This window comes from Podarcis pityusensis (genome assembly GCF_964106645.2).
Source record: "Podarcis pityusensis genome assembly, chromosome: 2".
In the NCBI taxonomy this organism is placed as follows: Eukaryota; Metazoa; Chordata; class Lepidosauria; order Squamata; family Lacertidae; genus Podarcis; species Podarcis pityusensis.
In genome coordinates this window covers 120868757-120894335 of record NC_138029.1, presented here as the reverse complement: position 1 = coordinate 120894335, position 25579 = coordinate 120868757, and the positions used below count along the sequence as shown (strand labels likewise).

The following is a 25579-nucleotide window of genomic DNA, read 5'->3' as shown; positions in this document are numbered from 1 at the left end:
TATGACTGGCTTAGTCCAAAGGCCAATGCAGTCCAGTAGCTGGCTACCCACAGTGGGCATTCCGATACCTATGGAAAGCCAATAAATTCCACTGGAAAAAACGGTTATGTCCATGTGGAGATGGCAGTATTGAGTCAGTGGCTCATGTGCTTCTGGGTTGCACTCTTTACGAAGATTTGAGGAGTGAGGAGTTATTACGCTTCTATTATTGTCCATGCCGGGTCGCTCAACCATTGCTTTTTTTTTTGAGTTTTATTTATTTATTAACGTTCTTATGTTACATCGGTAAACATTATCATATTACATCACAAGGCTTATTATAATATAATTTTCAGCATGCATACAAAGTTTATATACAAAGTTTATATACCTAAAGAAAAAAAAAACAAGGACAAAAAACTATTCCAAGATCATATATGTACCAACACTTTGGACTTCCTGTCTATCCCGTTGTATATTCTGTATCTAGTACATCTGTATTGCTTAGAAGGTACCAGTCCCTCATCCATGAGAAGCAGGCAGCCTCATAGTATAATTTTAAATCGGGGAGACCAAAGCCTCCCCTTTCCTTAATATCTATTAAGACCTTATGTTTTATTCTTGGTCTTCTCCCTGACCAAATGAATTTAGATATTTCTTTCTGCCAGCTGTCAATGCAGCCTGTTTTTCCAATAACCGGTATAGTCTGAAACAAGAAAAGCATCTTTGGCAAAATGTTTAATTTAACCACAGATATACGGCCCCAAAATGAAATTTTTAATTTGCTCCACATCGCCATGTCTCTTAATTCCTGCCCAGCACTTAACATAACATAAGTTATGCCCTACCTGGCTAGAAGAGCCAACCTGCTGATGCAATGCATCACTATACCATTTAAGAGCAGCATGGGGAGCAGGCCCAAGCTAATGTTATTAAAGGTCATGCCAGCCTTATATGTGGGATGAAAGCTTCCAAAATGTCCAACCAAAGAAGAATGGCAACTTAAGCTGACAGAATATGTGCAGCTTGCAGGCTTAACATATAGAATAAGAGAACAAGAAGAACGTACGTTTAGAGAAGATGGGGAAACGTTTATTGAATATATGGGAAATAACTGTGTACAGCTGAAATCACTGGCAGCATTAAGATAAATTCAACAGTGTAAACAAGTTATGATGGATGCAATAATGAAAAACCGATTGGTATGTTGTTGTTTAGTCGTTTAGTCGTGTCCGACTCTTCGTGACCCCATGGACCAGAGCACGCCAGGCACTTCTGTCTTCCACTGCCTCCCGCAGTTTGGTCAAACTCATGCTGGTAGCTTCGAGAACACTATCCAACCATCTCGTCCTCTGTCGTCCCCTTCTCCTTGTGCCCTCCATCTTTCCCATCATCAGGGTCTTTTCCAGGGAGTCTTCTCTTCTCATGAGGTGGCCAAAGTATTTGAGCTTCCAGCGTTATAACTTTTATATGCCTGTTGTCTTTGTCCATGGAGTTTTCTTGGCAGAGATTGGTATAGTTTCTGTAAAATATGCAGGGATTTATGATATGTAAAATAAACCATGGAAAGAGAAGAAGGGAAGTCATTAATATCTTAAGGATGTAAAAATGAGTACTTTAAAATGTGAAACAGAAAATTTAATTCTATCATCTATCTATCTGTCATCTATCTATCTATCTATCTATCTATCTATCTATCTATCTATCTATTATCTATCTATCTATCTATCTATCTATCTATCTATCTCATCCAAAATGCTAAATGCTAAGTAAAGGGTTAATACTCTCAAGGGCTATAGCAGGGATGCAAACTTGAATAAAATATTGGAGAGGCCCAGGGAAGCCCCACCCCACATAAGTGATCATATTATATCACACACACACCCACACACCCACACACATGTTACCATAAAGCACCACTGCTGCAGCAAGCAAAGGCATTAGCAGCTCAGCCAGCTGCTTGTGGCTGGAAAGCCAGACAGGATGTTTGTGACTGTTGCCATGGGAACAAAGGGGCAGTCCATTCTGTACTGAGCACCGGATGTTAGCTCAGTGTGTGTGTGTCATATGACCCGTACTGGATGTACTTGGGAGGAGTTTTCTTCTTGCTGTTGTTGAGTGCAGACATGTTTCTCTGTACTGATGTAAGAGGCAGAAATAAATGATGTAAATAGTTTTCTGTCTGCTTCTTTCCCCTCCCTGGGGACACCAAAGGGGAGAGAGGAAGAACGGTGTGTTCCTCTCATACATCTGAGAAGAATCGCCGGACCTCGCCTGCTTATCAGCAGAGGTTGGGAGACGCGGGGAGGTCGACAGGAATATCTGCCGGTGCCTACGCTTGTGGCACATTCCTCTGACCCAGGCAGACTTCCAACAGTGGCAGCCTTCGGATGGTTGCGATTCATCGGACATCTGCATGAGAGGCTGGTGGATTGTCCTCCTCTGCTCCAAGGAGGAAGAAAAGCGTCTGACAGAAGCCAGAGGCTCCACAGACAGCTGATGGAAAGAAGAGGTGTTTTCCAGAGCAACAAAGTTCAAGGTATGCTGCATTTTGGGCTAAAAGTGTGAACGCAGGAAGATTAATTCCCTGGTTCACGGAGCTGCGTTTCAAAGAAAACAAAAGCTCCGGGAGAAGAGGCCTGCATTCCACAAATTTTTGTGGTAGATAAGATGTCCTCTTGAAATGCATTGTTGCTAGGTAACGGAAAGTTACTGGCAAAGGGGCTGGACTCTGAGTGTAAGCCTGGGAAAGCGAAACAAAACAAGAGAATGTTTTGGCTACAAGGTTTACGAGCTCTTGGAAGGGACTTTTCAATAGCAGCCTGAGTTTAGCTGCCAGGTGCAAAGAGCGTAAACAATTTGCAGTTTGCCTGCGTGAGAAAGAAAAAAACAGCTGTTGGATTTTGCAGCTTGTTTGGAGGTGAGAGAGGCTTGGCTTCAAGATGGATGCCAAGAAAGGAGGAGGTTTGCCTTGCCCACCTTCCTTAACCAATGACAATTATTCATCTTGGTCTGTAAAGATGAAGGCCCTGCTGCAGAATCAGAGGCTTTTTGATGTAATTGAAAACCCCATCCCTGCAGCACCAACCGGAGGTTGGGAATCACGGAATGTAAGGGCCAGGACTGCTATAATTCTGTGTGTCTCAGATGATCAGTTGGTGCATGTTCAGCATTTAGAAAATGCGAAAGAGGTATGGGACATGCTGCGTACAACGCATCAGAGAGATGCTGGTTCTTCAGCGTTGCTGTATTTTGAGAGATTGACCAATCTGAGACTTGCGCCTGATGGAGATGTTCAAGCGCACCTGACAGAAATGAAGTTTCTGCGTCAACAGATGGTGGAACGCAATTTCCGTCTTCAGGAGGAAGTGTTTTGCTTCATGATGATAAACAGCCTTAGTCGCACCTACAAGGTTGTTGCCAGTCAGCTTGGTTCCCTACCGGCCGCGCAGCTGACCGCGGAGAGAGTGTGTGCTGTGGTCCTGAATGAACACGACAGACTTGCTGCACTGGAAGAAAAAGACAGGGGGAGGGAAGAACAGAGTTCTAATTCCCCCACTGCTGATGCTACTGGAGAGCATGGTGTAGCATTGAGTGCTGTCCGATGCTACAATTGTGGACAGACTGGGCATCTACAGCGAAACTGTAAGAAGCCGCGCCAGTCAAGAGGAGCAAAGAGCAGCTCTACGAAGCCTGAGGCGTCAGGCAAAAGCCGTACCAAGTGCCAGGTGAAACCTGCAAAGGCTATGATGGCGAAAGGAACCACGCCAGATGTTGGGAACTCGTTCATAATTGACACGGGCGCAACGGTTCACATGTGCCCGCACAGAGGACTGTTTTCGACGTTGAAGAAGCAAAGCTTCACTGTGAAACAGGCCAACGGTCAGGAGTTGGAAGCGACTGGAATTGGGACTGTGTATCTTGAGAGTCTAAACTTGACTATAAATGATGTTTACCTGGTTCCAGAACTGAGATTTAATCTGCTGAGCGTGTCGCAGATTGCAAAGAAAGGACTGAAACTGTCCTATGATGCTAAAAGCTGCAAGATCTACAAAGATGGAGAACTGTTTCTTACTGCCAAAGAGAAAGATGGACTGTATTTGTTGACTTTTGATCAAAGTGATTACATGAAATGTAATTCTTCTGTTTCTAACGAAATCTCTCTTGCAGGTGTGACCAGTCTGAGCACCAGGAAGGTGACGAAGAAGGTCGACAGAGCATTTCAGCGGGTGTATGCTGATGTGATTGGTCCTCTAGAACCATCTAGAGGCGGTGCACGATTTTACCTTGTGTGTGTGGATTGTTTCACTAATTATTCTTGGGTTTATATGATGGAGAAACCGCAAGAAACTTTAGAAAAGTTTCAGGAGTTTTGTGACAAGGTTAAAAGTATGCATGATGCTAACATTGATTGTCTTTTCACAGATGAGAAGCAAATTTTTCTGTTACAGAAGTTTCAGAAGTTCCTGGATGGAAAAGGGATAGACCACAAAGTTGCAGTTTCGCAAGAAGCGTGGAACAGGGGGGTCTGTGTAAGAGTGAACAAAGAATTGCAAAAGGGGATGAATGCGCAATTGCTGAGTTCACATTTGCCACATGAATATTGGGCCGAATCGCTAGCGTCCTATCTTCATGTGTGGCTGAGAAAGGTCTCAACAGAGTTGGGATGTTCTCCTTTTGAGAAGCTGTTCAATAGAAAACCTTCTGTTGCCTATTTTAAGGTTTTCGGGTCTCATGTGAGAACAGAAGCTCCAGGTGGAGTAAAGAATGCCAGAGGCATTTTTGTGGGTTATGAAAAGGGTCTCTACAGAGTAATTTTGTCTGAATCTGGTCAGGTGATTCTCACAAAGTTCCTAGAGAGAGCTCCAGAGCAAGAGCGGGTTGTAGAACAGACTTTTCCCACAGGAAACGATTCTGATGATGATGATGATGAGTTTGATCTTATTGAGTTCAGTAGTACTGATGATGACAGCGATAGCTCAGACAGCTCAGTTGTCACAGTCATTGAGAGGAAACCTCACATAATGACTAGACCCTCAGAAGAGGAGGATGAACCATTGATTAAGCTTAGTACTGGTTCTCCAGAGAGTTCAAAGGTTGAACCAGTGAGCACAGAGGATCAGAACCTCATGCGTAGGTCTGAGAGAGCAACGAAGGGTGTACCACCCAAGAGGTATTCAAAGGAGTTTGCTAACCTTGCATATGTTGCTATTGTAAACGACCAAGGACAGATTGAAGCTGTGTCTGACTCAGAGACAAAGGCACAATAGAGAGTTGTTAACCAAGGTAATGCAAAGTCACACAACCAGAGAGGTACATTGGTTAAACCAGTGGCGGGTAGTTCCAAGGGTGGAACTGAAACAACAGGGGAATGTTATAAATATAACAACTGTTTGTTTTCTTCTCTGGATGACGCTTTGCTCGCGGCACACATTGATACTTTAGGGGGAGTATGTTACCATAAAGCACCACTGCTGCAGCAAGCAAAGGCATTAGCAGCTCAGCCAGCTGCTTGTGGCTGGAAAGCCAGACAGGATGTTTGTGACTGTTGCCATGGGAACAAAGGGGCAGTCCATTCTGTACTGAGCACCGGATGTTAGCTCAGTGTGTGTGTGTCATATGACCCGTACTGGATGTACTTGGGAGGGGTTTTCTTCTTGCTGTTGTTGAGTGCAGACATGTTTCTCTGTACTGATGTAAGAGGCAGAAATAAATGATGTAAATAGTTTTCTGTCTGCTTCTTTCCCCTCCCTGGGGACACCAAAGGGGAGAGAGGAAGAACGGTGTGTTCCTCTCATACATCTGAGAAGAATCGCCGGACCTCGCCTGCTTATCAGCAGAGGTTGGGAGACGCGGGGAGGTCGACAGGAATATCTGCCGGTGCCTACGCTTGTGGCACATTCCTCTGACCCAGGCAGACTTCCAACAACACACACACACCATTTGAATGGCAATGCCCATTAATTTTGGGGAGCCCAGGCCCCCCCAAATATTTTATTGGGGGCTGAAGAGACCTCAGTCCCTAGGTGTTGGTTTCTATGGGCTATAGAATTCCAATATATAATTCTGTGATGCCACACACCTTCTGCCAGAGGCAGTTATGTCAGTTGGTACAGTTATGGAAGTTATGAACTGCACAGCCAGTGTAGTGTAGTGGTTAAGAGCGGTGGACTCGTAATCTGGGGAACCGGGTTCGCGTCTCCGCTCCTCCACATGCAGCTGCTGGGTGACCTTGGGCCAGTCACACTTCTCTGAAGTCTCTCAGCCCCACTCACCTCACAGAGTGTTTGTTGTGGGGGAGGAAGGGAAAGGAGAATGTTAGCCGCTTTGAGACTCCTTCGGGTAGCGATAAAGCGGGATATCAAGTCCAAACTCCTCCTCCTCCTCCTCCTCCTCCTCCTCCTCCTCCTCCTCTTCTTCTTCTTCTTCTTCTTCTTCTTCTTCTTCTTCTTCTGTGTTAGAGCAGTGGTTTTCAACCAGTGTGCTGTGGTGCCTTGAATGATGGTCATGGGTGCCACAGGCAACCCTGGCCTCTGTCCCTCTTTCCTTCTCTCCCTCCTCTGATGCCCTCTTGCGTCTCTGCCTCCCCACAGGCTTGCACAACTGTTCGTTGCAGCAGCCATGGCTACAAGCTCCGCTGGCGAATGGTGCCTCTGGGGCTGGCCAGGGGGTGCTGGGTGCCAGGAGCTGAGGTGGCCTCGGAGTAAGCAAGCAAGGGGGTGAGGGAGTCCAGCCAGCCAGTCCGCCAGCCCCTGCTCTTGGGAATGGACAGACAAGTTCCAGGCCCCTGTGGAGCAGTGCGAGGAGGTACCTGTCTTTGGGGCAGCTCAGAGACCAGGGGCAGCGCCCGGACGACTCTCAAGGAGAGGAGGCTGAGGGAACACCTTACAAGGGACAGTGTTCAAAAAAGGGTGAGACGCTCCCAACTCTGCATGTAAAGGGTGACACAACTGGGCTCCTGAGCCCCAACAGGGGTGCCACAGAAAGAATGTAGTTGGTCAAGGGAACCGTGGACCCAAAAAGGTTGAAAGCCTCCATGTTAGAGCATCTGAGCACTAGGCCTGTTCTGTTGTGCTGCGTTCGGCCTCAGAGTTAGTCAGTCTGTAGCAGCTTTTGTCCTAGATTCAAATCTACGTAATATGTATTAGCAGCATAAGTCTGCCTTGTACACTTAATCTAACAAGCTGAGTAAAAGTTATTTGTTATTTAAACTTCAAAAAGAGAGTGAAGTTATTTAAACTTCAAAAAGAGAGTGCCTTGCACTTGACAGAGGAGAGTGTTGGCACTTCACTTCTCCGTTGCTGGATGTGTAATTGTTACATCACATGTCTGTGTTTACTTTCTAGTCTCGAAAAGCCTGAGAACGGAAGCTAGCCTTATCTCTTCTGCTCTGTTGTGGTTTTGTACTTTTTACTTTCTGTTCTTTCTCGGAGCTGAAGTGAGAGAACTCCATGACCGCTTTGTCCTGTATATAAAGGTAAAGGGACTCCTGACCATTAGAATCATAGAATCATAGAGTTGGAAGAGACCACAAGGGCCATCGAGTCCAACCCCCTGCCAAGCAGGAAACTCCATCAGAGCACTCCTGACATATGGTTGTCAAGCCTCTGCTTAAAGACCTCCAAAGAAGGAGACTCCACCACACTCCTTGGCAGCAAATTCCACTGTCGAACAGCTCTTACTGTCAGGAAGTTCTTCCTAACGTTTAGGTGGAATCTTCTTTCTTGTAGTTTGGATCCATTGCTCCGTGTCCGCTTCTCTGGAGCAGCAGAAAACAACCTTTCTCCCTCCTCTATGTGACATCCTTTTATATATTTGAACATGGCTATCATATCACCCCTTAACCTCCTCTTCTCCAGGCTAAACATACCCAGCTCCCTTAGCCGTTCCTCATAAGGCATCGTTTCCAGGCCTTTGACCATTTTGGTTGCCCTCCATTAGGTCCAGTCACGGACGACTCTGGAGTTGTGGCGCTCATCTTGCTTTATTGGCCGAGGGAGCTGGAGTACAGCTTCTGGGTCATGTGGCCAGCATGACTAAGCCACTTCTGGCGAACCAGAGCAGCGCACAGAAACGCCGTTCACCTTCCCGCCGGAGCGGTACCTATTTATCTACTTGCATTTGATGTGCTTTTGAACTGCTAGGTTGGCAGGAGCAGGGACTGAGTAACGGGAGCTCACTTCGTCATGGGGATTCGAACCGCCGACCTTCTGATCGGCAGGCCCTAGGCTCTGTGGTTTAACCCACAGCGCTGCCCACGTCCCTGTATATACTGCTTAATAAAACAAATCTCCACTTTGTTTCTGCTGATCTCTGCTGAGTGTGCGTGCACATAGGTATCTGCCATGTGTTGCTGGAGCGTGCCGGGACTGATGATTTATGGACGTCCTGGAGCTGCACAACTTCAGGAAGACACTCGGAGAGGTTTGTCTCATCTCACGGGCTGCGTGGACCCCCCCCGGCGTATTCCAACAGAGAGTTGCTCTACACGAGGGAGAGTATGGGAGTGAGGTTATCTGAGCCTAGGTATGTCTACGCAGGAGATATACTGAATAGAAATGACCCTCATCTCCACCTCTGCTCTGCAGGGGAACCCCAGGAAAAAGATACACTCTGTGTTGGGAAGGTAGCCAAAGTAGCCTTTTGGGTCAAATGGGGATGGTCTGGCAGTCCTAAGAAGAAGAAGAGTTTGGATTTGATATCCCGCTTTATCACTACCCGAAGGAGTCTCAAAGCGACTAACATTCTCCTTTCCCTTCCTCCCCCACAACAAACACTCTGTGAGGTGAGTGGGGCTGAGAGACTTCAGAGAAGTGTGACTAGCCCAAGGTCACCCAGCAGCTGCATGTGGAGGAGCGGGGAAGCGAACCCAGTTCACCAGATTACAAGTCTACCGCTCTTAACCACTACACCACACTGGCTCAAATTGGCCTAAATTGGCTTGTGGGCCAAAGGTCCCTACTGCTTGTCTTAAAAGCAAATCTTGATCCAGATGCCTGTGAATCCACCTCCCCCCCAGCGAGGTTAGACATGGTCAGCTGCCTCCATCTCAAAGTCTACAGCCAGATATGGGAATTTTTGTGAATATGTTTTTCTCCAGTCCTGCACCTGCACATGGAAAGAGTTCACATTGTTGCAGAGGCAATGCGTCTTATAATTATCAAGATAATAGTGATTCCCTTCCCTTCGGCACCTGCTTCTCAATAAAGCTCCAGAGCTTTGTCCAAAGCTCACCTCTGAATCCACTAAAATAAACATCATTATTGAGAACGACATGACGCAATCTCTTTCATCTGAGTTGGAAAGGACCAGCCCATAAATGCTTTCTGTACCCCTGAGAGCTTGGCTTCAGTTTTAGGGCAGGTGAGTTTTATTATGAGACAGTGAGGTTGACTTCCATCCCCTTCAGATGTGGAGTCTTGGTTGGGCTCCACCCAACGTAAGGAAAGCCACTGGACTTTGCAAAAAGGGTTTGGCTTCATCTAATGATTTTCTCATTGAGAGGAGCAGTTGCGAGGGAGGGGGCTGTTTCAGGCAGACAGAATGCTTCTTCTTTTCATTCTCCTCCTCCTCCTGCCTTATGCAGACTGTGGGACGAAGGCAAAATGCTCCTTGACTCTGGAGGGAGATCAGATAGGCCCATTCAATTATCACAGGCCAGGAGACCACCTCATTAGTGGGGTCATCTCTGCCACAAGAGCTTTATTTAATCCACAGCACTTCAACGTCTCTCCCTCTACCAGCTTTTTCCGGTATGTCATTTTATGGGGGTGGGCTTACTGCTGCTCCACTCACAACTAATTTCAAGAGCTCCCAATTGCTCCCAATCGACAGGCTCTCTCCTGCTTCTACTAAACCCCGTTTTGTTTTTGGAGAGAGATTTTTTGGGTGAACCAGTGCTAAGGCACCACTGACTGCATAATAGCCCTGCCTTTCAGAAAGTTGGCAAGGATTCCCTTTCAGCTGTGAAGCAGAGTAGCTTCTACATACTCAGCTTTTTAGAGACTTTGAGAAAGACTCCTGTGGCTAAAGAGGTTCTTTTAAGTTCTGCAAGTGGGAAAGGCCAGGGCAAACCCCACTTGCTGCTCCCCACATCTTATTCACCCCACATCTGCCTTTTAAATCAGTAAATCAGTTGCAGTTTTTCTTTTTTCATTTCCAAAACCAAAAAAAGAGAAAAATTACAAACATCAAATTCAGCATCCATATTCGTTTCCTAACATAAACCTGTTACATGATTAACTAAATCAAAATATACCTAATTACTCTAAACTTCTCTTTGCTGTATACAAATACATCACAGAAATTTTGTATTAAAAATTTTATATTATAAATAATATTTCAAATAAATAATATTTCACATTCAAATTATAACAACACAACAAGACGGAAGAAGTAAAAAATTAGGATCACACATGGGTGAAGGGGAGTGGTGGGTATGGGGGAATCAGTTGCAGTTTTTCTTTAGGAAAGTAAGACCTGATCCACTGTGAACTTCAGCAAACTTCATAATTTTTCGAAGAAGGAAACAGTTCTATGTCATGTTAGATTAACTTTTTATTGAGTATTCCTTCTGATTGTTCCACAATGGTTGTAGGGGAGGCATATGACACCCGCTGTTTATTGAGTTGTTTACATTATATAACATTGCAGAAAACGTTGCACTTTCAAGTTCACATTCCTGTCAGTATTTCTTTCTCATGGAAGCAGGATTATTGCCAGTGTGGTGTAGTGGTTAAGAGCAGTGGACTCGTAATCTGGTGAACCGAGTTTGATTCCCTGCTCCTCCACATGCAGCTGCTGGGTGACCTTGGGCTAGTCAAACTTCTTTGAAGTCTCTCAGCCCCACTCACCTCACAGAGTGTTTGTTGTGGGGAAGGGAAAGGAGAATGTTAGCCGCTTTGAGACTCCTTAAAAAAGGGAGTGAAAGGCGGGATATCAAATCCAAACTCTTCTTCTTCTTCTTCTTCTTCTTCTTCTTCTTCTTCTTCTTCTTCTTCTTCTTCTTCTTCCCCTGCCCATTGTTCTCCTAACCCTAGGTTGACATGCTCTCCAGCCAAGCGATGGGGCTACCCCCTCCTTCTGCAGGCATCACTATCTGGTTGTTTCTTTGGCAACCCACCTGCATGTGACCAACTCTTTAGACATGTAAAAAGGATGCTTAACAACGTGGGTTAGGGCCACTAATTTCTCAGAGACTGGTTCGGCCACTTCAGTCCTGTCTTGTAACACAGCCTCTCATCTTGCAGATACAAAACTGCAGGCTTGGAGAAGCCCCCAAAAATCTTTTAAATCTTATGGCACTGCAAAGTAATAATATAAAACCATTTAAATGGGGAAACTACAGAAACAGAAGCTTTTTGGCTCTGGCCCAGCGGCCCAGCTATGTTGCTTTTGCTAAGGAGTGATTTCTCCATGGAGGGCTCTTGTGAAAGGGGAATGAGGCCTTATTCTCTCTCTCTCTTTCTCTCTCTCTTTCTCTCTCTCTCTCTCACACACACACACACTCATAATTGTTTTTGAGATTAAGTGGAAAGTTTTGGTTTTGGAGATAGTTTGAGGGAAGCATAAAAGAGTTTCTGGGTTTCTGGGAAGTGCTGAAGATCTCAAAAGCTTTCCCTTCAAAACTGAATGAGGAAGCAGAATCAGTTGGAGTTTTTATGCTGTCAAGCTTCTATTTAGTTTCAGCCTGTATAGATGTGTAAATAAACCACACATCACAACAACAACAACAACAACAACAATTTATTATTTATACCCCGCCCATCTGGCTGGGTTTCCCCAGCCACTCTGGGCGACTTACAACAGAATATTAAAATACAATAGTCTATTAAACATCAAAAGCTTCCCTAAATGTCACAGGCTTCCAGGATCCTCCTTCCAAGGAAACAAAACTTGGGTGCACCCCTGGATTTCTCCTCCCCTTAGAGTGGTACAATGTGAACCCTAAGAAAAAGCTGAGGTTAGAAGTTAAATAATTAATTAATTTGTGTTGTTTAGGTGTTTGGGTTGTTTAGGTATTTAGGTACCTTGTTTTTATTTTCTTTTTTGTTTATATTTGTGATCTTGTCTTTTTTCTTTTGTTTTTTTCTCTGTTTTTCTTTTCTTGTAATATGTGTTATATCTGTAAGAAACTTAAAAAATATTTTTTAAAAAAGGAAAAAAAAAACTGCAGTGAAGTTACATCACTCACACACAGACCTGCAGTTTTTGTGTTGATTTAACCCAGTTTTTTTTTTAGTTTTTTTTGGAATCCTAGCCTATGTGGCATAAGATGCTGTTATTACAGATTACAAATCAAGTGGACTAAAATCTCAGAGGACATCTAGAGCACATCAAGAGCGCAGAGCACTGTGCCTCAAATGAAGCCATCCCCATTCTCCACTCTTAATTCAGGAGACTGGGGAAATAATAGTAAATGTTCCCAGTCATTCAGTTAAGCTTTAAAATGTTTGTTTTCAAAAGGAAAATGTTGACTGAAAATATCTCGCCTTGTTCATGAATCAGTAAAGGTAAAGGGACCCCGACCATTAGGTCCAGTCGTGGCCGACTCTGGGGTTGCGGCGCTCATCTCGCTTTATTGGCCAAGGGAGCCAGTGTACAGCTTCTGGGTCATGTGGCCAGCATGACTAAGCCGCTTCTGGCGAACCAGAGCAGCGCACGGAAATGCCGTTTACCTTCCCACCGGAGCAGTACCTATTTATCTACTTGCACTTTGACGTGCTTTCGAACTGCTAGGTTGGCAGGAGCAGGGACTGAGCAACGGGAGCTCACCCCGTCGCGGGGATTCAAACTGCTGACCTTCTGATCGGCAAGTCCTAGGCTCTGTGGTTTAACCCACAGCGCCACCCGCATCCCTAGAAGCTTGTTAAAACATCTTGAGTTGAATCTGAGATATTCAAATGAATACTTGTTGATGATGATGATGGTAATGATGATGCAATATATACATTTTTGCAGAAAAACATTCACACAGTACTGGCAACCCCTTTCCTCCTTATTTGCCATTCAGGATATCAACCAGAATCCCTGGCTCTTGCCCAACATCACTCTGGGCTACAACATCCACGAGAACTTCTTTCATGGAAGGGTGACATGCGGAGCTCTGGTAGACCTGCTGTCTGCTAGGCAGGCAAATGTTCCAAACTACAACTGCGGGGGACAGAATAACCTGCTTGCTGTTCTCGAAGGGGCTGACACTCAGAACTCCATCCAGATTTCAAGAATGTTGGGCATCTATAAAATCCCACAGGTAGGAATGGAGAGGAGTGTGGCATTTTGCAGCTGAGCCAAATTTTGGAGAAAGCCAAAGGAGGGTGGAGTAGATGTTAAGTGTGAATGGAGACAACTTGTTATTAATCTTAATTTATTTTTAAAAGAAGACAGATGTTGGCAGGTTTTTTTTTATATACCCTTTAATATACCCTTTCCTAAGAATCCATAGCATCAAATTTGCCATTTTGCCGCATACTAGGGTAACAGGAGGTATCCACTATAACCCCAAGGACTCGTTCCTGGCCAATCAATGCCAGTTCAGCCCTATGAGCATAAATGGGTACTGGCAGGGTCTGGCAGGGTTAAGAGCCCATGAGGTGATAGTGGAATGTGAGTTTGGGATCGTAGACTTAAGTCTCTCTTTCTTTTTAATGTAATGACTAAAAAAGGGACACATGAGCAATAACTGTCAATAGCCAGTAGGACTGTCCTTTCAGGCAAAGCAACAGACATTCAGGAGTGGTCAGTGTTGGAAAGTTTATATAATTTAGCAGAGTTTAAACGATTCCCTGTTTGAGTTTATGCAGCGACAAGCAGATTGCTAACTTGTTTAAGTCCTATCAATATTTATACCTTCCTGGTTGATAATCCCTTCTGTTCCTCTAAACAAAACACACATGAATCTGAATCATATTAACATAAACTACTTTACTTCCAGTTTCATTCAGTTTACAGAGTTGTTACTGAAGGCAGGCTGTAGTTACTTAACAGATAAACTATATACTAGATAGTAGTGAGTCATGAGAAGACTGCATCCGAGCAGTTACCAGTTAACACTCCTTGCAGCAACCGACCAACAGACAAACTGCCACATAGAGGCAGTTAGTCCTCTCAGAATGTTGGACTTGACTGACAGCTTTATATCCCACAGTCAGATGGTTTGCTGTGCTCTCTTTGAAAACACCTGTCCTTCCTTCCCTTTGTGTCAAATGGTGTGTGTGTGTGTGTGTGTGTGTGTGTGTGCGAGTAAAGGGGAACAGAAGTAATGTCTGTAGTATGGGTTGCTATGACACTAAATTCTGGGGCAAATAGAAGTTTCCCTCAAGTGAACCCTGAAGTATTATTATTATTATTATTATTATTATTATTATTATTATTAAAAATAACCCTCTTAATATTTTCAAACACTCTTAGTGTACCACAAAAACACAGTCTTTAAAACAAATAACAGTATCTTTTATTTTCCAAATCATTGCATATCTATTCCAGAAACAAAGGTAATCCACACCCAACAAACTCAAATGTGTTTTTCCCAGGGACATTATGCCTGTATTCTCATACATAAACCATGGCTTATAACAATATACACCTGTAAAACTCATTTTTATTATGTGATCCACAAATTTGTATAAAAGTTTGGAATTGCTCTTTGGTTTTCTGGAGCATTTGTGAACAAAATAAACCTCCGCTATTCTTCAGCAAAAGTGTGGTTGTGCTTTGTTTGTCTTGTGTGTCACAAGAATTTGTGTGTCAATTTTTTCCATAAGGGCAGTATGCCAGAGTGCAGTTATAACCGTACTTGCTGCCACTAAAACCACTATTAGTGGTTTATCCACCAAGTCTCATTTAAATTTAGATTTAGTAACACAAGCTCTGGAGACTGATGAGTGTTTTGACTTATCTCATTAAAAATTGTTCCCCTCAAAACCGTCAAATGGTAGCATAAAGCAATATAAAAAGCAAACCAGAATTAAGGGAATTCCTAGAGATAAAAATAGAACCTTATCTTATGTGTCAAGGAAAGCCTGGCAAAAGCATTTGTCTTTTCGACTTCCAAAACGTTTGGAAACCAAAGTGTGGCTTCTGATTGGCTGCAGGAAGCTCCTGCAGCCAATCGGAAGCTGTGGAAGCCCCATCGGACATTCGGTTTCCAAAAATGGTTCACAAACTGGAATAGTCATGTGACATTCGAGAGCCAAAACGTTTGGGAACTAAACTGTTCGACTTTCAAGGTACGACTATATTCAGGGTTAGCTATATTTTGGCTTTGATCCAAAACTAAGTTAGCCAATAATGTTTATTTTCTTGCCAGGTCAGCTATGCTTTTGTCTCTCATGTTCTGGATGATAAGAGGCAGTTCCCTTTTTTCTACCCAATGGTCCCCAAAGAAGAAGCCCAGTACCCAGGGATTGTCAAGATGCTCCATCACTTCAAATGGACGTTCATTGGTCTAATTGCCCCCAACACTGAAAATGGAGAGAGATTCATGAAGACCCTGACTCCTGTGCTCATCAGGAGTGGTATTTGTGTTGCCATCTCACAAACCATCTCGGTACTGAACACACATGGATTCGAGATCAATTTCCGCAAATTCTTAAAGTGGAGACAAGCCCGTGTGTTTGTTTATTATGCAGAGACACTTCATGCCTTGCATGGAATTTTCATTCTACAACATTTATTTGAGAACTTGATAAAGCCCACTGCAGGGGAAGTCCTGGTCACAACAGCTATGTGGGACATCTCCTTCGAGTTAATGTACAGCGGCTTATCTTACGAACACATCCATGGCATTTTTTCTTTCTACACTGAAACAAATAAAAGGAAAGAATCTAACGATATTCCATCCCTTTTCTTTGCAATCAAGCAGTTTTGGGAGGATGCTTTCAGTTGTTCCTATTTAAAGTACGCATGGTCGGCGAAAGGCTGGATACGATGCAGGGAGAAAGGAAAACATGAGATGCTGCCCCAAGATGATATGGAAAGAAGCCTCTCTCTAGACAGCTACAGGATTTACAGCACTGTCAAAGCTTTGGCACGTGCCTTAAATGCTGCATATTCCTCCAGGTCTCTGTGGCGGGTGACAGACAGCCTGGAACGTCAAAGGCTACAGCCATGGCAGGTATTTCCTTTCCTATTGCATACATCTCTGGCAAACATGACAACCAGAATTGTACCAGTGGTACAATTCTATTTTTTTATATATATAATTTTTTTATTGGTTTTACAGCATTTTTTTTAAACAATACAAACAAATAAAAAGACAAACAAACATGTATAATTTCATAACCTTTTTTCCATAACCCTCGTTTCTCGGACTCCCCCATACCTCCCCTTTCTGCATCCCAATTTACAAAATTATTTCAGCAGCTTCTAAGCAATTTTATCAAGTATGTGTCCTTTTAGCCCTTTCTTTAACTTAATCTTATGTCGCTGTATCCCTTTTTCTCTCAACTCCTCGGCATTTTAGCATTCATCAATTTTATAATAGTTCTTAAGATAAATTTTGAATTTCTTCCAATCCTCTTCCGCCGTCTCTTTCCCCTGATCACGGATTCTGCCAGTCATCTCAGCCGGTGTCATATAGTCCATCACTTTCATCTGCCATTCTTCCACGGTGGGTAGATCTTGTGTCTTCCAATACTTTGCGATAAGAATTCTTGCTGCTGTCGTAGCATACATAAAGAAAGTTCTATCTTTCTTTAGCACCAATTGGCCGACTATGCCCAGGAGAAAGGCCTCTGGTTTCTTGGGAAAGGTACATTTAAGTACTTTTTTCATTTCATTATATATCTTCTCCCAGAAGGCCTTAATCTTTGGGCACGTCCACCAAAGGTGATAAAAAGTACCTTCAGATTCTTTACATTTCCAACACTTATTATCAGGTAAATGGTAAATCTTAGCTAGCTTAACTGGGGTTGTGTACCACCTATAGATCATTTTCATAATATTTTCCTTTAAGGCATTACATGCCGTAAATTTTATCCCGGTGTTCCACAACCATTCCCAGTCAGCAAACATAATGTTATGACCAATGTCCTGTGCCCACTTAATCATAGCCGACTTAACTGTTTCATCTTGTGTATTCCATTTCAGCAGCAAATTATACATTCTTGACAAATTCTTAGTATTGGGTTCTAACAGTTCAGTTTCTAATTTTGATTTCTCCACCTGGAAGCCAATTTTCTTATCTTGTTTATACACCTCCATTATTTGATAATAATGGAGCCAATCTCGTACTTTAGGTTTCAATTTCTCATGACTCTGTAGCTTCAATTTATCTCCATCTTGTTCCAAGATTTCCCAATACTTTGGCCATTCGGCCTCCATATTGAGCTTTTTCAATGCTTTAGTCTCCAAGGGTGACAACCATCTAGGGGTTTTGTTTTCCAACAAATCTTTATATCTTGTCCAAACATTATATAATGCTTTTCTGACAATATGATTCTTAAAGGCCCTATGCACTTTGATTTTATCATACCATAGATATGCATGCCAACCAAATGTATTATTAAAACCTTCTAAATCCAAGATATCTGTATTCTCGAGGAGCATCCACTCTTTCAGCCAGCAAAATGCTGCTGCTTCGTAGTACAATTTTAAGTCCGGCAGGGCAAATCCCCCTCTTTCTTTTGCATCTGTCAATATTTTAAATTTTATTCTGGGCTTTTTGCCCTGCCAGACAAATTTCGAAATGTCTTTCTGCCACCTCTTGAAACAGTCCATCTTGTCAAGAATCTGCAAAGTTTGAAACAAAAATAACATTCTAGGCAATACATTCATCTTAATAACTGCAATTCGGCCTAACATTGACAATTTGAAATTTGACCATATTTCTAGATCTTTTTTGATTTCTGACCAACATTTTTCATAATTGTCTTTATACAAGTCCAAATTTTTAGATGTCAAATGAACCCCTAGGTATTTCACCTAGGTGAAATACCAGTGGTACAATTCTAGACTTGACAGAGAATATGTGAAATCTAGCGGGGAGGTGAAATTTGGCAAATTGAATTGGTCCCTCTTTCCATTCCCTTACTGAAATATACTCGGAGTCCTGCAGTGATTTCATGCTCTTTATTGCAGCTTGTAAAACAGCGACTGGATCAAACCTCAGGCTTTTGTTTACATTATTTATACAATGAGTCCCGTCTGATTGGCTGATTCTGCTTCCCTCCTGAAGCCTGATTGGTCTTCTCCTACAAGCCAATCAGTTGTTCCATTCTAGGATCCTACCTAGACAACTGAGATCCTGAAGGAGGGTGGCTTGATGCCGCAATCTCTGTGTTGTTGTAAATAAAGAGGACTATAGACCTGTCAGAGGCTCATTAATTCTTAGCGAGAATTCCCAGAGAGAAGGGGAAACTCCCATGCCTGCCTGCGTATCTCACAGTGGCTCCTGTACTCATTATGACGGTGTTTATATTTTTTGTCTTATTAATATGCAGCAAACCAATCATTTTCACATCATAAACAGCAGAGTTTCATACCGTTTCCACACAGAGCAGGTAAGAGCTGTGTGCTGGAAATATGTTTCAACCAACTGATGGTGAGGCAAGAAAGCCTGTCCCAACCACATAATAAAGACACAGTATTTTTACAGCCTAGGGCTTGGCAATCGGAAGGTTGGCGGTTCGAATCCCCGCGATGGGGTGAGCTCCCGTCGTTCGGTCCCAGCTCCTGCCCACCTAGTAGTTTGAAAGCACGTCAAAGTGCAAGTAGATAAATAGGTACCGCTCCAGCGGGAAGGTAAACGGCGTTTCCGTGCGCTGCTATGGTTCGCCAGAAGCGGCTTAGTCATGCTGGCCACATGACCCAGAAGCTGTCTGCGGACAAACGCCGGCTCCCTCGGCTTATAGAACAAGATGAGCACGCAACTCCAGAGTCGCCCGCGACTGGATCTAATGGTCAGGGGTACCTTTACCTTTACCTTTTACCCTATATGTTGCTAGCCAGAAGTCCCATTAAGTTCAATGGGGGATACTCCTAGGTAAGTGTGCACAGGATGGCAGCCTAGACCTACTTACCTGGGATTAAGCCCCGTTGGGTGCAAGTTTCAATGCAGCAAGCACTTGAAAACGATACACAGCTTCTTGATTCTCTACGCTGTCCAAGTCAGAGGAGATCAAGGCATAAAAAGGTCAGAGTTGGATAGTCAGTGTCCTTTCCCATACATTGGTACAGTGGTGCCCCGCAAGACGAATGCCTCGCAAGACGAAAAACTCGCTAGACGAAAGGGTTTTGCGGTTTTTGAACTGCTTCGCAAGACGAATTTCCCTATGGTCTTGCTTCGCAAGACAAAAACGTCTTGCAAGTTTGTTTCCTTTTTCTTAACACCGTTAATAAGTTGCGACTTGACTTCGAGGAGCAACTCATAGAACGCGGTGTGGTAGCCTTTTTTGAGGTTTTTGGTGATTTTTGAAGCTTTTCCAAAACTTTTCCGACACCGTGCTTCGCAAGACGAAAAATTCGCTAGACAAAAAAACTCGTGGAACGAATTAATTTCGTCTTGCGAGGCACCACTGTACTTCAGGTTACATATGCTTCAGGTTACATACGCTTCAGGTTAAAGACTCCGCTAACCCAGAAATAGTGCTTCAGGTTAGGAACTTTGCTTCAGGATGAGAACAGAAATCGGGCTCCGGCGGTGCGGCAGCAGCAGGAGGCCCCATTAGCTAAAGTGGTGCTTCAGGTTAAGAACAGTTTCAGGTTAAGTACGGACTCCCGAAGGAATTAAATACTTAACCTGAGGTACCACTGTATTCTAAATGCTGCTCTTTCTATTCCCTTCCAGCTCCACCCTTTCCTGGGAAACTCCCAGTTCTACAATTCTTCCATGGATGGAGTGTATTTGGATGAGAATGGGCAATTAGCAGCTGACTTTAATGTTGTGAATTGGCTGAAGTTTCCCAATAAGTCCATCCTTAAAGTGAAATTTGGGAGTATCAACAGACGGGGTTTGCCAGACCTACAATTCACCATTGACCAGGATGGCGTTGTGTGGCCGAAATGGCTCAGCCCGGTGGGAGAAATCATCTTCCATGGCCCTTCCTAAACCTGTCCCTCATTTCCATGGGGGGCAGGGGACAGGCTAACACATTTTTTGAATGCTCCTTTAATATGTATATATTATTAAATGGTTTACATAGTCCATTAAAAAACATCACGAGTTACCATTTTTGTTTTTCTTTGACTTCCCATATCACTTGATAATTGTTATATCTCTGCTCTCTGAACTGTCCATTTGTTTCTAACAGCACACACAGTATAAAATATAAACCTGAAAATACCATATTCTTGTTCTTCTGTTGCTCAAGATCTAAATCCATCTCGTATTGAAAAAGAATTATTTACTTAAGTAATCCGAAAAGGGTTTCCATTCTTCTACAAACACCTCATCCTTAGACTCACTTAGTCTAGCAGTGAGTTTTGCTGTTTCGGCATAATCCATTAGTTTGTTAATCCATTATTCTTTTGTGGATATTGCTGTTTCCTTCCACTTCTGTGCAAATACAATACTTGCTGCAGTTGTTGCAAACATAAACAATTTTATCTTTATTTTCGGTATCTCTGGCCCTATCAAACCTAGCAAAAAGGCTTCTGTTTCCCCCTCCCCCTATTGTCATCTTAATTAATTCATTGTTTACCATTTCCCGGTAAGCTTTTGCTTTCTTACAAAACCACCAGATATGAATGAAAGTTGATTACATTGATTATTAGCATTTTTAGACATTTCAGGCATTTGAACCGGTGTTAGATACCATTTTCATATGGTTTTCTTTCAACCCACTAGAGGCAGTAAAATTAAGATCACTTTCCCACAGCTTTTTCCATTTCACCATTTCTATAACTTTTTAAAAAATGCTCCTTATCTTTCTACTTAGACCCTACCTACTTCCCAGTGTGTGGAAAGTTGCAGCCCTGGATTCGTCAAAGTCATTCAGGAAGGAAAGCCACTCTGCTGCTATGACTGTATTCCTTGTGCAGAAGGGACCATCTCCACTCAGGAAGGTGGGTGATCCCAGTGGAAAGGGCTGACCTTGGGAAAGAGGGCATTTCATTCTGATATCAGTGGCTTTTTGAAGAGAAATTTTAGAACTGATTATTGAAATTCATATGCAAAATGTGCACAAGCAAGCCACACTACACTCCCCCCAGTTTCTCAGCCTGTTTCTTTTCATGTTTCCTGGAGCAAGCGAAGAAGGAGCTATGTGCAAGTGAACTGAATCTCTCTTAAATGAGATTTTTATAGCACGCATATTGCAAGATCCTTCTTGTAAGGAAAACCAAATACCAAGTAGTTTTAATCTTTATTTTTCTGACAATGGGTGGAGATTTGTTTGCTGTTATTTATGGAAACTCTAAGCAAAGCTAAGTATCTGTGATTTATTCTAGCCTATGCATTCTATTAGGGACGCGGGTGGTGCTGTGGGTTAAACCACAGAGCCTAGGACTTGCCGATCAGAAGGTTGGCGGTTCGAATCCCCGCAACGGGGTGAGATCCCGTTGCTCGGTCCCTGCTCCTGCCAACCTAGCAGTTCGAAAGCACGTCAAAGTGCAAGTAGATAAATAGGTACCGCTCTGGCGGGAAGGTAAACAGCATTTTCGTGTGCTGCTCTGGTTCGCCATAAGCGGCTTAGTCATGCTGGCCACATGACCCGGAAGCTGTACGCCGGCTCCCTCGGCCAATAAAGCGAGATGAGCGCCGCAACCCCAGAGTCGGTCACGACTGGACCTAATGGTCAGGGGTCCCTTTACCTTTTACCTGTAATGCATTCTAGTGGGGAACATTTATCTACAAGTAGATGTGGGCCGATGCAAATTGAACCAAATTTTAATGTGCTTGGAACTAACACCACTGTGCTTAACTCTCCGACAAGAGGATAAGAACCTATCTTCCAAACTTCTCTCTCCAAAAAGAAAGACATAAATCTGTTGAGCCAGAAGCAAGAACAACTGGAGGACCTTTTGTCAGTCCATTTTTCTCACCCTGAACCATTTGACAGGGTTATTGTGACATTGAAGGAGGGCTTTTACATTGCGGTGTCTAGCCTGTGGAAGGCTCTCCCCATTGTTTTCACTAATAAATTAAGACATACTTGCTGCCCCAGGTTTTCCCTGACCTACAATATTAATACTGATTCCTGATGTCCTTGGTCATATGCAATTATTTTTATTGGATATAGCAATGTTTTCTTATTGTGGGAGCCACTTTGGTATTACTTTCTGCAAGGGAAAACCATTTCAGAAGGGTATAAATTTGATATTACTCTTGTTCTTTGCAGATGCAGAGCATTGCACCAGGTGTCCTCAAGATCAACATCCAAACAAGCCCAGGGATCAATGTGTCTTTAAGATTATAACCTTCCTGGCTTATGAAGAACCTTTGGGGATCCTCCTAGCTTCCTTTTCCCTCTTGTTATCCTTAACCACAGGCATTGTGTTAGGAACATTCATTAAGTACAAGGAAACCCCCATAGTCAAAGCCAACAACAGGGACCTCTCCTACATCCTCCTCATCTCCCTCTTGCTTTCCTTTTTGTCCTCCTTCATGTTCCTTGGCCAGCCACGGAAAGCAGCCTGCCTTCTTCAACAAATGGCCTTCAACACCATCTTTTCAGTTGCTGTCTCTTCTTTGTTGGCAAAAACCGTCACTGTGGTGCTGGCCTTCCTGGCCACAAAACCAGGGAACACGATGAGGAGATGGCTGGGGAAGAGACTGGCCAACTCCATTGGCATTTTCTGTTCCAGTGTCCAAGTTCTCATCTGCACCATCTGGCTGGGAATCTCTCCGCCCTTCCCAGAATCTGACATGAGCTCCCAGGCTGGAGAGATCACCTTGCAATGCAATGTAGGGTCTATTGCCATGTTTTATGCTGCTCTTGGCTACATGGGCTTCCTGGCCTCCATCTGCTTCACAGTTGCTTTCCTAGCCAGGAAACTGCCTGGAGCTTTCAATGAAGCCAAGCTGATCACCTTCAGCATGCTGGTCTTCTGCAGTGTTTGGTTGTCCTTTGTGCCCACCTACCTGAGCACCAAGGGGAAATACATGGTAGCTGTGCAGGTCTTCTCTATGTTGGCCTCCAGTGCTGGGCTTCTGGGCTGCATCTTCTTTCCCAAGTGCTACATAATTGTACTCAGGCCTGATTTGAATACAAAGGAGGATCTAATGACAAAATCAAAAGATGGTATTTGATCTTGTTCTATGGAAATGGTTTGATGATTTAGAGCTAGTATTCTATCAGATTCTGAATCTGGCAAATGGCGAATCCACCATGTTTCAGCGAAAGAATACTACTTTCTATGCAGCTAGTGCACACCTGGGTTCAACTTGCAGAAAACAATGTTTATGCCTCCTTGTCTGATGGATTTAAAATATGTCTAAATGATTAAGTTTTACTTTTAATTGTGCTGTTTTAACTTGGAAAACATGACATCATTTGAGTGTTCTTCTTAAAAAATCATACTCTTTGGCAGTTCCTGTATTTTAAAATACTAATTTAAAAGAAAACAGATTAGGACTAATACTAATTAAAAAAAAAAAAACAGATTAGGACTACTACTACTACTACTACTACTACTAATTTATTATTTATACCCCACCCATCTGGCTGGGCTTCCTCTGCCACTCTGGGCCGCTTCCAACCAAATATTAAAATACAGTAATACATCAAACATTAAAAGCTTCCCTAAACAGGGCTGCCTTCAGATGTCTTCTAAAAGTTTGGTAGTTGTTGTTCTCTTTGACATCTGGTGGGAGGGCATTCCACAGGGCGGGTGCCACTACTGAGAACATGGGGTTACAGCAACTCATAAACCAAATAATTGTCCTTTTATTAGGGCTTCAAGTTTGCATCATCATTCTTTGGTTTTTTAAAAAAATTGGAAAGAAAAGTTCACTGGGCTCCCTATTTGCCCATTAAACAGCACCTAGGGACAAAAGTTGCTAAGGGCTACAAAATAATATAAAAAATCATAACAGGCTGAAAATGTCCCCAAGAAGCTTTAAATATCTTTAAATAAAAAAATAAAAAAGATATACCAGACTGTGACCTTATCAACTGTTTACGATGTATTATTAATGTTCTTGCCCAAAGAGGAAGGCTTTAATGACTCCCAACTAATAATGTCAGAAGAAAGCGCTATCACTATCTCTCTCTCTCTCTCTCTCTCTCTCTCTCTCTCTCTCTCTCTCTCTCTCACACACACACACACACACACTATTACATGTTACAAAGTGAGTTATATCTTTTGGTATCACCATACTTATATTTAATAGATTTCGAACAAATGTGGAAATGATACTCCTTAAATGAATGGGTAAGTAAATTTTGCAGTTTTCACCAGTTATCAGAGTATTGTGATATTTAACCAAAGACATCTATCAGCATAAACACGGGGACTGTAGAATGAGGTTAAGAAACAATCAAAAGAATATCATCTGCGTATGAATTCAATTTATATTCAGCTGAATTGTGGACTACTCCATAGATCTCCCTATGTTGTCTAATAGCAGAAGCAAATATGAAAAAGCAAGGGTGAAATCAGACATGCTTGTCTAGTTCCTCTAAGTTGGGGTGCTCCAATGCACAGTCCCAAGAGCTGCATGCAGCCCTCAAGACCTTTGTCTCCTTCCAGAAGCCAAGGGTGGGGGCCTGCGGACCATAGAGCTTCCTGCAGTGGCTGGGGGTGGACACCTCAGTTGACCTGTGTCTCAACATGGTCCATATTCAAGTATCACGGCCTGGCTGGATGAGGAGGAGCCGGGGAGCCTCCCATCCAAGAGCCCCTCAAGGAAGACAGGGAAGATGAGGACTGAACCCCTGGGTCCTGGTGGTGGGACAAGGGGGAAGGGCTGAGCTGGGAGGAACTGGAATCAAGGGGGGTGTCAGAAGGTGGAGGCCCTTCCAGGACAAGGCCGGAGGCTGAGTGTCTCAATGTGAGCAGAGACACAGTGAGGAATCGGGGGTACACCTGCCATCCCACAGCAGAACAGTCTCAGTCCTGCTGGCTCTCCTCCTCTCACACCTTGATCTAGAAGAGGCCTACATGCTGACAGACAGACCCAGGGGAGGAGCTCACCCCCATGTCGCAGTCTCCGTCTGTTGGGAAGGGCTCCAGAGTGAGAAGCTAAAGGCGGGGCTGGAGCTAAGTTTCCTGCAACTTCTTGAGCTGAAGTAGTCAAGCCAGGATGACCTCGCTGTCTCCCCAGCCTCTTCTTGACCTGCAATGGCCCGGCACTTCCCTGTCAGCCCTTGTGATACAGAAGCACGACCCTTCTAAACCTTCAGCCTTCCATATCCCAGGCATGACCCTGCTCAAGCTTGCAGTGGTGCCACAATCTCGCGCAAGTCAGCAGGCTCCCACGAGAGCACGGCACCAAAAGATGTGCCTCCCTATTTACATCAGAGGAATGTTGGAGGGTGTAGAATGAGCTTCTTTCACCAAAGGTAGACTTTTTAGTTGCCCATTCTGTTATGCCTCTCAGAGTTTGAAGACACATGTGGGAGTTTTTGCAAACATGTTTTTCTCCAGCCTGCACCTGCGCATGAAGCCATGTAAAGAACTGAGGGCATTTCAGAGTCCATGCTTCTTCCCTTTGTAATTA

At 43.6% G+C, this 25579-nt stretch overlaps 1 protein-coding gene and 1 long non-coding RNA gene across 2 annotated transcripts; one reads left to right on the top strand and one right to left on the bottom strand.

Annotated features, from left to right (window-relative positions):
* Positions 1-1049: 1049 nt before the first annotated feature.
* Positions 1050-6288, bottom strand: LOC308470297. The gene is made up of 2 exons (XR_013982350.1): positions 5920-6288; positions 1050-1501 (listed from the first exon to the last, which is right to left on the bottom strand). It is a non-coding gene; the product is annotated as an uncharacterized lncRNA (long non-coding RNA).
* A 2036-nt stretch (positions 6289-8324) lies between these two features.
* LOC308465356 (vomeronasal type-2 receptor 26-like) lies at positions 8325-23727 on the top strand (the record flags this gene model as incomplete). The annotated part of the gene is made up of 7 exons (XM_080985258.1): positions 8325-8403; positions 9278-9342; positions 12992-13231; positions 15287-16093; positions 19766-19993; positions 20856-20982; positions 22257-23727. 7 exons carry the CDS (start codon positions 8325-8327, stop codon positions 23165-23167), a joined length of 2457 nt encoding a protein of 818 aa, XP_080841384.1. The 3' UTR covers positions 23168-23727.
* Positions 23728-25579: the final 1852 nt, after the last annotated feature.